The sequence below is a fragment of the Scleropages formosus genome, chromosome 10 (assembly GCF_900964775.1).
Source record: "Scleropages formosus chromosome 10, fSclFor1.1, whole genome shotgun sequence".
Taxonomy (NCBI): Eukaryota; Metazoa; Chordata; class Actinopteri; order Osteoglossiformes; family Osteoglossidae; genus Scleropages; species Scleropages formosus.
Window position 1 is genome coordinate 100,670 of NC_041815.1, and position 14,565 is coordinate 115,234.

The 14,565-nt window shown below is 41.7% G+C and overlaps 1 protein-coding gene across 5 annotated transcripts in view; it reads left to right on the forward strand.

The window, feature by feature from the left end:
• Positions 1-14,565, forward strand: part of sphkap (SPHK1 interactor, AKAP domain containing) — an 85,344-nt gene that overhangs the window by 69,834 nt on the left and 945 nt on the right. For 2 of the 5 annotated variants that reach the window (XM_018732074.2, XM_018732076.2), the window contains 8 exons: positions 7,301-7,360; positions 7,586-7,723; positions 7,907-8,150; positions 8,782-12,160; positions 12,808-12,963; positions 13,773-13,856; positions 13,939-13,991; positions 14,146-14,330. In XM_018732074.2, coding sequence (XP_018587590.2) covers positions 7,301-7,360; positions 7,586-7,723; positions 7,907-8,150; positions 8,782-12,160; positions 12,808-12,963; positions 13,773-13,856; positions 13,939-13,991; positions 14,146-14,330 — 4,299 coding nt within the window. The remainder of the gene's footprint in view (positions 1-7,300; positions 7,361-7,585; positions 7,724-7,906; positions 8,151-8,781; positions 12,161-12,807; positions 12,964-13,772; positions 13,857-13,938; positions 13,992-14,145; positions 14,331-14,565) is intronic. The other 3 variants (XM_018732075.2, XM_018732078.2, XM_018732077.2) reach the window with 2 other exon arrangements.

Below are 14,565 nucleotides of genomic sequence, written 5' to 3' on the forward strand. Positions count from 1 at the left end.
AAACCCACATTGGGGACTTCTGCAGCTACAAAGGACCCCCATGTCCTAATCTGTGTATCTGTTTTACAAAGGTAATCAAGGCTTTTCCTTTTACTGGAATCTGTCAAAAGGACAACTGGTTAATATTTATGTCTAGCACACACAAGATTCTTTTAAAAATATGATATCCCAATATAATGACAGTGTCAGCTATTCTGTAGCTGCTAGTCAATACAGATGTATTACAGGTATCTGTTGTGTGGTATTTACCTAATTTGGACCAATTTAAATGAGCCTCATTCTGTTTCTATCATCACCTGATTGAAAAACCAGACATGACCTGCATTAGTTTAAGTAATCCAGAACATACAGTAAGAGTAATGGCGTTTATTATTATGACACAGCACAGAGTCTATTCTGTTGCACTTCGGCACATTTTTCTGGGGTAATTATGTTCCTTGGAACACTGAATCTAATTTGGACCAGTGCAAAATACAATTTTCACATACCTTAAATAGGTCCATGTACACTCTTAACAGATGGCTTCTTTCCTGTTTCTTTCTGGGTGGAGAGAAGGACAGGCATGCGATACCCCTGCGATAGCCCTGCCTCCCATGCTGGTTTGAATGCCAGTGTTGTCCGGTGGCAGCTCAAACCCATGTGGAGAGACTTCTCTGAAAAGGTCACTGGTTGTGATCGCTAGTTTGCTACTCCAAAGTGTAAAGAAGCATCTTGTCATGTCTACCTCCAGAACTTGTCACTACAGGAATATTGACATTATTAACCAAAAGGTATTGCTGTTTTATATGATATGGAATACAGTAGCAGTCATAGAGTAGAGCATAACACAGTGAACTAAAGTCCTCTACAGGGTTAAACTGCTTTGCATGTTAAAGGACCTAAAATCAACAATTCTTGACATTCCCACCTGTCAAATTCAGGCCTACAGTTTAATACACATGACACAATAGGGTGAATGTGGTCCAGAAAATAAATAAATAAAATTTATTAAAAAAAAAAAAATAAAAGGAGAGGAAGTCACATTCGGACTGGCGTCCCATCCTGGGTGTGTCCCCTTCCCCCTCTGGCCTTACGCCCTGTGTTACCGGGTAGGCTCCGGTTCCCCGTGACCCCGTATGGGACAAGCGGTTCTGAAAGTCTGTGTGTGTGTGTGTGTGTGTGTGAAGTCACATTCAAAAGACAAGGACAAATGGGACATCCTTCTCTTTTGCCCCACACTCATCCTTTACAGCAGTCTGCACTAGGCTTAAAATATAACATTTGGTACTTGTTTCTCCTTAACAGGCTCTTGGACAGGTGTGGCAGTTAGTTGAGGAGATGGCTGAGTGGCTTATGCCTTACCGCTGTGTGGCTGATATTATTGTACAGCAGGTGGAGTGGTTATCATTAGATTTTATGACAAAAACAACCAAAAAAAAGTAAAATGGTTAATGGAATGGCTATCATAAGTCCATTTAGGTTACACGTATGTTATAGTCAAGGACTACCTGTATGTGAACAAAGAGACTCAATGGTGAGCACTGTATTCGTGCTTGTCTTAAAAACACAGTACACTGGGTACTCACCTTACAAATAAAACTGGGACTGAAAGTGTGTAACTTAAGTTGTTTGTAAATCCAACCACTACATCACAATGAATAAAAGCTTAACACAAGTGTATTTCAATTTATTCAGACGTTAGGCTCTGTAAAAACCTTAGAAAATGCTATAATGATAAAAAAAATTGTTGTAAGACTTTCTTTTATAATTATCACCAATTGCTCATCTGTGCCCTGTGATGGTCTGGGATCCTGTCCAGGTTATAACACCCTCCCTTGTACACAGTGATTCCAAGATAGGCTCTGGACCCCCATACCCTTTACTGGGCAAGCGGTTTCTGAAAATAAATAGATGGTTGCTCATCTGTGTTTCAGAAAATATCCTGGAACAAAAGACCACGAAACAGGGAATACTATGGGCAGGACACAAATCCATCACAGGCTTTTGTTGTTTTGATACCTCATGCAACATTTTTCAATATATGGCCACTTTCATTTTTCTCTGTTAATTATACAATGAATAAAAGTGGAATAATAGACACGCACCTTGATTTATTTGCTTGGTGAGTTCTGTGAAAGTCTTGTATATAGCTATACAATTAAAAATGTGCTCTAAGTCCTTTTACATTTTATTGACTTTGAGCTGCATTCAATTTAAATTTAATTTATGCTAACTGAAAAAATCTCCACACTTTCTTATTTAATGCTGACTGCTGAATGATTTATTCCATGATGAATTCCATGCAGCATTTGTCATGTTACTGATCACCGACGTGAACTAATTCCAGACATTGGCTGTAAAGGTGCGGAGGGAGTCAACTGTTGAATTAATCTGGTTTCAGACGCCTATTCAGTCCGAGTGCGTTTTACTACCAACAGAAACTATACAAGTGAAATAAATACAAATAAAAAATAAGTGGAAATTTGTCACTCAAGCATTCGTAATACAAGGACCTAATTTAGCATGATTGTTTAGACTAGCTATTAAGTACCACCTCTGTTCAGAAGCTTTCTGCTGTTTGAGTGTACCTCATGCCCCATTGATCAGTGCCGATTGCACACACTCAGATGCAGCAAAGGGTTTTATATATCGTCTTTATAGGATCCCAAACATGATGAATGTATACAACTACTGCTGCAAACACTAACTGATTTTACTGCTACACACAGTTATTGCTATTTTCTGGACTTCAAAATTTTTACTGAAATCTGGTTATGTGGTTATTAATGAATTGTACTTGTACAAATATCCTCTGGCCACTAACATGTATGTTCAAACGCACTGGCCATGCACCAGCACTATCTGTTGTGCTCTCGTTATTCACCTGGATTTTCCCTGGATCCTCTGGTTTCCTCCCACTCCAAAGAGATGTGTTAAAGGTGAATTGGAGACTTGAAACTGATCATAATAGTGTGAATCTGGGATCATCCAATGCATACCCTGCCTTGCAGCCTGGGTTTCCAGGATAGGGTAAGGACCACAGCGACCCTGCATTAGGTCACGCAGGTAATGAAAATGGAGGAAAATATAAATTATACAAGATAGAGATAGTTAAAAAAAATTCTTCATTTGAAAGAGCTCATTCAGGTAAATGGAATAGATTAAACAAAAGTTGATGGCATGCTTCAACAACCTTTTACAATTTATTAAGGTCTGTATGGAAACCTAAAAACATTTTGTTCGAGTTCCCCTCTCTCAACAAAAATTACATTAATTTTGTATAGAGAATGTGAATGAAACCCTGCAGTCTTTGCTTAGTGGCAGTTAAACTGAGGTCCTGACCCTCTGTGGTTGCTAAATAGAGGTCCCTGCTCTCAGTGTAGTTAAACTGATTTCTTCAGTCACCTAATCATGTCCTGAGCCTCCTTGGTCATTAACCTGCAATTCTGATTCGTGGTTGGTGTCTGAGCTGTGGTCCCAAGTCACTATGGTCCTTAAAGACTTCTGACAGCTAACAAGGTATTAACCCTAAAAACAATGATGAATTTACACCTGTGAATCAGGCCAGCTAATGATAGCTAACTTTATTGTCATACCCCAGAATTACTGTCAAACTGTACCAGTTCTGCTCACTGTGCAAGGGAGATGGGTCCATACTGGTTCAAAACAGACAGCCAGTAGTGTAGTGGTTTGTGCTATTTCCTTGGGGCAGTAGTACCCTTGAGCAAAGTACTGACCCTAAATTCCTCCAGTAAAATTACCCAGCTATGTAAATGGGTAAGTAATTGTAACCTTTACACTGTAAGTGGCTTTGGAGAAAAGTGGCAGCTAAATTAATCAATTGAGAATGTGTTATTGATTACTGTTCAGTGTGTGGTGTTGGGGGCAGTGTAGAAGTTCAATGGATCCTTACCATTTGTTGCTGCTCTACTTCCTTCTACTGGAGTGAAAAGAGCAATGCCCCTTGCTTGTGAGTGCTGTTACACATTGTCAACATACACTTGGAAGTGTGCCTCACAGGGATGATGTGTGTATTTCTGTGTAAGCTTTTGGATGAGGGCCAAGTTTGTGTAATTAGAGCAACCCCTTGAGTTTAATGAGATTATATGCACAGATGCTTCAGGACAAGTTGACTCTATTGCTCCCATCAGTGTAGGACAGGCCTGGGGGCAGTCCTTGGAGAACATCATGATCTCTGCATTGGGTTTATATGAGGCTATCTTTGTTCAAGCTTTAATCCTTGCAGGGCCAATCTCATAAGATTGAATTCTGTCTGTTGACTGGGAAGGAGGATTCAAGCCTGATCATTGCATTAATGCGGAGGACCAAGGGTCCCTATAATCACTTGAGCACAATGGTGACGTTCAAGCAAAACAGATTAATAAATATTTTGTGGAAGGACAATATTACATCTGTGGTTTTCATAATGCTCATCTCATGCATTATTTTACAGGTTTAGCAACACGCACTGATGACTCTTAGCCCACTCCCTAGGGTGATTTGTATGAAAAGTCCCTGAATCCCACTGGCCGTTAACCTTGGGTCTTTTCACTGCATGTGATATACTCAGTCTTGTTAAAATGTGAGCGTTACTGTTAAAATGGTGATTTAATTAAATTTTGATCATAGTTCATTATGGCTCTTGAACTGTGACATTTATAATATCACAGTGTTCATTTTAAAGATGGCTTTGTAGCTCACCAGAAGATCTGAACAAAATATCATAACACTGAAAATAAACTTGACTAAAGCAAAGCAATAGTAAAAAGCTAGATAGCACACTTTATTTTCTTCCCACTTGTGTAGTGTGATTATGCTTTTCATTTTTAAAATGGAATTTCTTTGTGGAGTTTTTGGTGGTACATGTGGACTGTGTTTCAATGTTTTTCAGAACTTGCGGGGGAAGACGGTTACAAGGTGCATTTTGTATACAAGTGCGAACAACACGTATTGCTGTAATCCAAAGGATGAGAGATTAAAACAGCTTCTATGGTGTGCCTTTTTGCTTTTCTAATGTTGATTTATTCATGTCCCCTGATTGGCTGAAGGTGCACTTTTATGGAGGCGCTGACTGGGTTCTGACTGCGGTATTGTCATGCACAGGTGTTGATTTGCTAGATCACTGAGTGCCTGCTGAAGCAAGGCCCCGTGAAACAGATTTGTTCCGCAGCCAGCATCTGGCTTTGTGAAGTGTCACTTTGCTGTTAAAAATGAGCATAAGCAAAGACGCGAAAACTCCACAAATTACAACACATATTACTTTCAAATTAGTTTTTTTGTAGAGTGTCAGCACACTCAGCCATTTCTATGAAACCCTAAGGTGCCACCAAACTAATTTTAGTCACAGTCAGTTAAGATAAAAAAATGTGTTGGTTCAAACTGAGCAGCTGATGTAGTGAAAGTTAAATTATCTTTAGCATGTGCTCTTCATGTCCTGTAGTGGACGTGAGTGACTCCAGCTTTTTGTCTCTGTTTCACCAAAGGATGCTACGCCACACACCTTTATATGGACAGTAGAATGAATGTGAAGTAATGGGACAATAGTAGTAGAGAATCTGAGCTACGCTTGCTGCATATGGACACGCTGAAGACATTTTTAACTGCATTGGCTGCATCATTTTTCATTTTAACTAACTGTGAATAATTTCATGTCATCCTTTTTCTCAAACTCAAGCTGTTTTGGTTCTTCATGGTAGTTTACATTCAGGACTTTTTGTGAGGTATAAATCAAAAGGGAGTAAAGCAGTTATACACAAAACATTCAGCTTTTCCAGTAGTTGTGGCAAAATAATAAGGAAAATCTTGTCCTACTCAGAGAAGGATGAAGATCACATCCCATCAACCCTGAGGTGAGCAAGATGATGAGGGACACATCCTGAACAGGAAAATATGGAAGATATGGAAAAACATGATCCACACACAATAGATGTAGATGATTATTATTATACCTTAATTAATGATTAATATCACACACTAAAATATGAATATAATGTTCTACACAGAGGGTTAAGGAGGAACCACCCACCCACTTGAATGAGAAGGATAATGAAAATGAGGTCCTAGAGACAAGTGTAAAGTGGCTGGTTAAAAGAAGACAGTGGGTTATGAGGATGGTCGGCTCAGAAAAGAGCGGTAAAGCAGATATGACACAGACACATGTAATCTGCCGGCTCAGTCACATGTCATCTGGCTTTGGAGCATACAGCTGCCATGTAACGTGAGCACGAGCCAACACAGGAAATGCAAGCGTGTTAAAGCCTAGAGGATGACAGCGACTGGCTAAGAACATTCGTCAAGAAATGAAAAACAAGAGACAACCAGTCTTAGAGGCTTGTTTGCAGGAAGTGGAAAAACTGTGCAAACCGTTGAAAATAATCTATGTCAAAGAATAAGTGTGATCCATTCCTTTTAGCAATAGGATGTCAGGATATGACATGCATTTGGAGTTAGATGTGCTGCTGTTGTGGTTATCAGGGTATGATACATCCTGAGTAGGATGAGGTATGTGCATGAGTGGTAAAGATGGAAACTAAAGCACTAAATAATGAACTTTACTGATGGTGCACTTAGTACCTGTTCAACCAGAATCACTGGAAGCTGTTGATACTTTCAGAACCATTTAGTGGTATTGCTTTAGTTTTCTTTTTTTTTTTTTATTACCTTCAATGGAAATGCACTCTATTGCATGTCACATGTTATGATGTTTGGCAGCTTTTCCCACCTGTCTGTCTTGATAACATTGGCAAAGTCAAGAGATGGGTAGAAGATACAGTGTGCAATCATATTTATTTTAAGGCAATCACCTTGCAGATATAATCTGAAGAGCAGAAGTAGCCATAAAGCAAGATGCTATCTGTGAACTGAATGAGTGAATAAGCCTTGTAAAGAACAGCATATACCTGGCATGAACGTCAGATAAAAGCAGGCCAGGAACTTTATAAACCAAAAGCCAGTAGGGTTCCCATGGACCTACTGAAAAAATGACAGAGAACCCCTACGTTTCACGTCTATTAGTTTTTACTGCTCTAAGTGTTTCATTCATTCACAATGAACATGGAGAGGAAGACTGGAAATTTGTGTCTAATCTAAGTCACTTTTTTGATGTTTCATCTGAATGATTGCGCTAATCAAAGAAAGTTATGAGCATGGTATAGAAAGCCAAATTTTTCACAACTGGCAGCTGCTTCCATAGAGAATGCTGATGACTGTGATTTTCTCTTTGTGGTCCTTAAACTTGTGATTATCAAAATATATCATGTTAGAAGGGATGATTGTCCCTTTTACATATGACAGAGTTGAACATGTGGTTTTCTGATTTCAGATCTGCTTTGTAAATTTGGACCGGCACAGAGTGGATAAACATGATGACAGCTGCATCAAGGTACAAATCCTTTTTCTTTACACATTTTCAGAACACCTCTCATATGTTCGCTATTGTCCCGTTTGGTGGACAATAGTTTTCTTGGTATTCAGCCCATTTACCAATTCACATTTGGTTATTCATTCTCTAGGGGGAGTGCTGTTTTTTTGCATGAAAATGACTGACAGATAGGTTGTGACAGATAGGTTGTTACAGTGACTGTAACTTTACCCACCTTTTCTACAGAAACTGGCCTCTGTGTCTCCAAACTTGCCCAAACTCATTGATTCCCTCAGTGTAAACCAGCCAAAGGAGAATGAAATCCTTCTTCTCAGTGGACTGGAATCTCCCAGCTCTGGCTCGCTGGACCCTGTTTACCACCAGGTGAATGACCCTATGTCAGTGAATAGCAGTGCTGCATTTAAAGAGGTCAGAGATAATGTGTTGAAACAGTTGTTGAAATAGTGTGTAATCATCATTTGTTATTATTATTGCAAAATATCTGTTTTAGTGTACTGTACTTTAGGTCACTGCCATGTATTTCTTTACAATGGTTTCTCTTCACAGAACCCATGTGTAGGGATTTGTCTGGTCCAGCATGGGGGAAGACAGCAAAGTCCTCAGCCTAGTAGCATTGTCTTTGAAGTTAATAAATTCCTGATTGGCTTGGAGAGCCAGGAGAAACAGCCCCACAGCCAACTGGCAGGTCAACGTGTTGAGGATGACACCAATCGCTCCCTGTCCTCCATCGAGGATGACTTCCTGACAGCGTCAGAGTACTTTGACAGTGAAGAAGACGCAGTCCGAAATGGTCTCAGACACCAGCTATACTCCATATTTGTACCAGTCACCTGCACCATAATCTTTACCATAATTGTACCTGAACTATCCAGTTGTAATTCTAATTAATGGCCATCTGCAATACACATTACATTATTAACTGAGGAGAAATCATATTGGGATTTACATTTTATAAAATCATGATATAAACAAAGCAACTGCAGTTTTGTGAGCTTCTGTGTGGGTGGTCTGTCTGTTTTTTTGCATCTGCATCTGTCTTTCTGTGCATATGTCTTTGAATACAAATAACCCAAGCAACTATGATGAAACATAACAATGCATATAATTTTCTCACTGATTAACGCTCTGAGGTTCTCAGGCCTTTATTACATCAGTCTTTCACTAACCTATATCTGTCTCATATCTGAACCAGTATATACTATGAGGTTCGTTTCGCCATTGCTTGTATGCAATATTCTTGATCTGATCATGTCTACATAAAACCATTCACGGAACCAAAATTGTCTGGGGTTCAGCGGCAGTTAAGGTCTGAAGTTGATTGATAGCTCACTTAAAGCAGACCCAGTCTCCCAATTATGTGTCTATAACAGATGAAAAGATTAAATGCTTGCCTGAACAGCTGTGAATATTTATCCCTGTAGATGCAGAGAGTGCTGATGCTGCAGAGGCCTTTCCCCCTGAGGAGCGTGGAAACAGGCTAAGGGGTCACAGAAGACGTCTAAGTGAACATGAGAGAAGTGAGGACTCAGAGGTGACCATTCGTGCCTCTTCTCCGATGATTGACAGGACCTGTTCATGTGGACCATTGCCACCAAGAGCAGGCTACAGTAACCAGACAGAGTGTGGTATGCACTATGCCGCCAATGTAACAGAGACTGTACTCCAGGATGCATTTATGTGCTTGTCCCAGAACAAGACAATGCTTGCCACCCAAGCAGCTTTAAGTGTACAAAGCCATCCTATCTCTGAAGAGCTTCCTCGGACACGAACTTGCTCCTTTGAGCTTCCGAAAATTGTTATTGTTCAGAGTCCTGATAATCATGAGGAAACAGCAGAATGGCCAGAGACAATGCCCTCCCACAATATTTCAGATCAGGAGGACTCTTGGAATAGTCCTCGACTGCTTGAGCACAGACCTGAGACTTGTGGTTTCCTGCCAGCAGGACACAACCCAAAACCTGTTGAACTGGCCCTGGCTTGTGCTGCTAATGTCATCGGAACCATTTCCAGTCCCCAGATGACTGAGCAGCTGACACTTGAACCAAGACCAGTAAATGAGATTGACGAGAAGAAGAACCACGATGTTGACTACTCCGTTTCCTCTGCACTCTGTGGCATGGCACAGTTAGCAGGGGCCTTTGCCGTTGTTGATTTGGCTGAGGAGACTAGTTTGCATGGTAAGAGAAGTGATCCAGGGGATATATACTGCCCATCTGCTGGACTCCTTTCTGCAGCCCAGGCTTTCACTGCTGTCACCCTACACTGCAGTGTTGCTGAGGGGACCAGTATTGAAGCATCTCGCACAAGTATTGCCAAGGTACTCATCAGAGAGGCATTAGGTGTACTCAGTAAACCAGAGGATCAGAGTGTCAGGGACTTCCTGGAATCTATCAGCTGTAAAATTGTGAATGGAATCACACATCCTAAGATCCCTTGTTCAGACAAAGATGAGGTGGAGGAGTTTACGCATGTGATTGCAGAAGATCTTTTTAAGTATGCTTTGGAGAAAGCTATGAAAAGGAGAGAACTCGAAGGCTCCGGCAAAGTTCCCAGTACAGAAGGCTTTCTGCTGGAGAGTGTGAGCAAATTGTTATTTGATGTTCTTTGTATCACATCAAAGAAAGTCTGTGACATTTCCAAATCAAATAATAGGTCTGTTGATAGACAAGAGGGTGAAGACAGTACCGGAGTATTTGACGCTGTCACTGATCCAGGCGGGAGGCTATTTAGCCAATTACAGAGTCTTACCACATGTGGTCACCCAGATAACAGAGAAAATGAGAATTTGTTTCAGTGCACAGATTCAACATTGATTGTCAGTGAAACAAATGAGGAGAAACATGTAGAAGAAGAGCAGGCAACAGATTTGCCAGACTCATTCAGTACAGCAAGATTTAAGTATCAGACTACAGCTGCTTCTATTAAAGACAGTTCATACCTCCAAACTCAGAATAGTTCAAAAGAGAATGATTTAACTGTGTTCTCTTCTGATCTTAAGCAGTCTTCAACAGAAATTTCAACCCATAATTGTACAATGACTAGTACTGAGAAGCACAAAAGCAGAACAGTGAGAGACTGGGAACACAAGTCATCTGCATTGTCCCCTCAGGTGACCCCTCAACAATCCTTGTCAGTATCAGGGATTGGAGTTATGATGAAGATGGACACAGACTCTAGATCACCAGTATCTAACTTTGCAGATGACCTGGCCACTACTGTGGTTTCCATGGCTACAGAACTGGCAGCAATTTGTCTGGAGAACTCAAGTGGAAAGCAACCCTGGTTCTGTGCCCTCAAAAATGGGGTTGGTGAAGGTGCAGAAAGTTACTTACTACCTTGTCGCACAACAATGAGGAGAAAAGAACCACAGTGTGGTTCAACAGCGACCAAAAAGCACCGACCACCAAGACTCAGTGAGATCAAACGCAAGACAGAGGAACAACCAGAGCTGATGGAGAGGCTGGTGAACCGAGTAGTGGATGAGTCAGGGATCCCAGATGAGCCCACTGACCCATTTGCTAAGTTTGCCTCGGAGGTCACTGCTAAGATCATGAACTGTCCTGAACTCAGTGTGGTAGATACCTCCAAACCAGGTCAGCCTAGGAATCGACTTCAATGCACAGCTGGGGAGCGTTGGAGCCGGGGAAAGGCTGCAAGCTATGAGAGTATCCCAGAAGAGGATGCTGACACATCCAACTTGTCACACACTCTGGGCCCAGGAAGCCGACTAGGACAGAACTTGAGTCGGGGTAGTTCTATTTCAAAGCAGTCGAGCTGTGAAAGCATAACAGATGAGTTTTCCAGGTTTATGGTGAATCAGATGGAAAATGAAGGTCGGGGCTTTGACCTGTTGCTAGACTATTATGCAGGAAAGAATGCCAGCAGCATTCTGAGTGCAGCCATGCAACAGGTGGTCACAAAGAAGAATGGCCATCTAAATGTGAGGTCTACTTGCCTCTCAAAACAGTCAAGTACAGAAAGCATCACTGAGGAATTCTATAGGTTCATGCTCAAGGATATGGACAAGGAGAATAAAGACTATAACTTGTCCAAAACAAAAGAATGGAGCAACAGTCTCTTGCCTCCATCTCCCAGGACGCCTTTTTGCTTCCGTCAGTCATCTGTGCCAGATCGCCGTTCATCTGACTCGAGGCTCACTGTAAACTCCCCAATCAAAGCTAACTCATTTGATGGCTTTGCCCGAAATCTGCATGGAGACACTCTTAATATCTACCCTACCAACACTGTGTCCACAACAGGCCTTTGTAAGTCAGACTCCTGCTTGTATCAAAGGGGCCAAACAGACCAGATTACAGATATACTCATTCATGAGACCTGGTCAAGCTCTATTGAATCCCTAATGCGCAAGAACAAGATCATTGTGGACCTGGAGGACAGTGTGGACTTGGATGTCCCAGGTGACCTACAACCACACGTTGAGCTGTTTGCCAACCGCCTGGCAGCTGATATTGTCGAAAGTGGAAAGTCAGTGCTTGGGGGCCCACAGGAGGCCTCGTCTGGACAGCAACCTCGTCCAGTGGGGGAGAGGAGAAGAGGCTTCAAACAATCACGGCCATGTTGGAGCAGCAACAGGAGTCAGGACCAGCCATCTAAAACTATGGGAAGGGACACTGCCTGCACAAGTTCCTCATCACAACAGTCCAGGAAAGTGCCTCTCATTCAGATTGAGGGAGATCACAGGGGCATTTTAACAGAAGACACAAAGACTAAAGGCCAGCCCAGAGAGTTGCCCCAAGAAACCTCTACTCAGAAGAGCACTGAATCAATGAGCTGCTCCAGGTGAGTTTTCCTCTTCTGTAAAATAATTTAATGATGTGTTCGACCCCCAGAGACAGCTTCATCTTGTGAGTAGAAGAATGAAATAAATCCAGCAGAGCTTAAGGGAAACTTCAGTGTGCTGCAAGTTTATCTCCCAGTCTCTTGCCTTCGATCTGTCTTGATAGACTGAGCATGCGAAAAAACAATTGCAAAAACTCTTCTGTCCTGGTGGTTTTTCTTATTTCTTTGCAAAACCACAAACCTGCCTGCATTGTGGACTTGCTGTAACTTTCAAAATTAAATCTCACAGGGATAACATTTACGGTGTGTTATCCATCTGAGGGAATTGCTGTGAATTTAGATTTCTGACTAGTGGGTTGAATTCAGTTTGACCAATTCATCAATTAGTGTCAATTCCAGCTCCAGGAAGGAACACATGCATTGTTGAGATGTTATTCTGTAATTAGGATAACATTAATTTGCAGCGTCATATGTGTCACCTTTCGAATGACTCAGCAACATCAGTAAGCAGCCACGTAATAGTTAGCCTAAATTCCAGGGAAATTTTACTGATTTCATTCAGTGATCAAGCAAAGCACAAAGAGAAGTACTGGAGGGAATTCTGTGTGAGTTGATTCAAGGGTGATGTTGCCGTTTGCTCTCCCCAGCAGTGAGAGTGACAGGGCCGCAGTGTCCACAGTAGGTGAACAGGAGCAGCTTGTTCTCAGTGCTAGCAGTGAGGAGAGCACGGGAAGTTGGTCCCACATCGCACCCGATGAAGACCCGCACGAGGAGACCAGTAGCTATATCCAACTAAGCGAGGGGTCAGTACTTGCTGCTTCCCATCATGTTGCTTAGCACTGCTTTCCCGTCCTCCATTGGCCCATTGCGCTATTTTGGCTTCGGTTTTTCACGCATTCCTGTTACCCGATTTGTGCTTGAGCCACTAAAGAGACGTACAACCCTGAGAGACTGGAGTTAGCTGCTTGCTGGACCATGTTTGAAACCCTCGTCACACCACAGGACTACCTACAGGCCAAAAGTAGAGAGGCTCAAGGTACCAAGAGGAGCTGCGGGGAGGGTTATGACAAGAGACCTCCACTTCTCATTGATGTATAACAGAGTCACAAGAAGTGTATGGCTCTAAAAATTTGTTATTATCTCGATACTAAAAAATTAACTAGGCCAATTAAGGTGCACCCCCCTTAAATATACAAAAAGACACAAAGTATGATAGACCTTGCAGTGGTCAGCTTTTGATAGTGTTGCTCGGTTAAAACTTGGATGAATAAGAGGGTGAATGGTTTGTGTGTTTCAGAGAAGGAATTTATAACAACAAGTTCTGCAGTTAAAAGGCCCTGTTTCCTCAAATGAGACATGACCTGGCCCTCATCCCACCTATTTACTTTATCTCTGTGAACTGGAGAAACTGTGTGCATGGTGAACATAACCCGCTTTTGCTTTTTCTTCATCTTTGGAGAGGAACTTATTAACGGAAGCATGCTGTGTAGGAGCAACTAGTGTTCACATTATTCATTACTTAATGGACAACAACCTGCTCTTGAAGGTCACTCCATGAGTCCACGAGGGTGCTGAGATGAAAGGTATAAATTCTAAGCTTTTTAAATTCCAGAAATGGGAACAGCAGCGCATCAAGTCTGGGCATGGCAGACCTGGAAGCATTCTCAGACATTATTACCCCAACCGCACTTGTCAGGTATGATGACCGCCTCGTTGTCAGTTTTTCTAAACCTAGGCTGCAGAGCTGTGTATCTAATGCTGATTTCTTCCCTCTTCAGTAAAGATGTTGAGAAGAAGGATTCCCCGAAGAGCAGCCAAGAGAACATAGATGGTGAATATCTCCACCAGTCATTTATTGCAAAATTTTTCCATCTAGACTCCTCAAGGAATTTTGCACTGCTCTCTGTACAAGACTGTAGAGCAGTAAAGCCAAGGGTAAATAGTGTTATATAATTTTCAGGTCTCTGCTTCTCCTTCTTCTACAGAGGGCACTTCTGGTCTGTCAGTAGGATGCAACAGCAGTCACAGGGAGCTTCTGATAATGAACTTTGATTTGGATCCCGATTCTGTGGACTCTGAGCTGCGAGCAACCTTGCAATGGATTGCTGCGTCTGAACTAGGTGTCCCAACCATCTATTTTAGGAAGTCTCAAGTAAAGAGGGTGGATAAGGTAGGTTGCTTCTTCCTCTGACTTAAATGGCTCTACACAAATATCAAAAAATCACTGTTGTCATCTGAATATTAGTTAATTTGAGGTTCATTTCAGCTGCTTTCTGAACCAGGAATATCAGCACAGTAATTACATATGTGATTCAAGTAATGTTTTGGAAATGGGACACTATGGTTTTTCATTTTTTTCATGGGGGCTGCAGATGTAATTATAGTTAAACACACACACACATTAT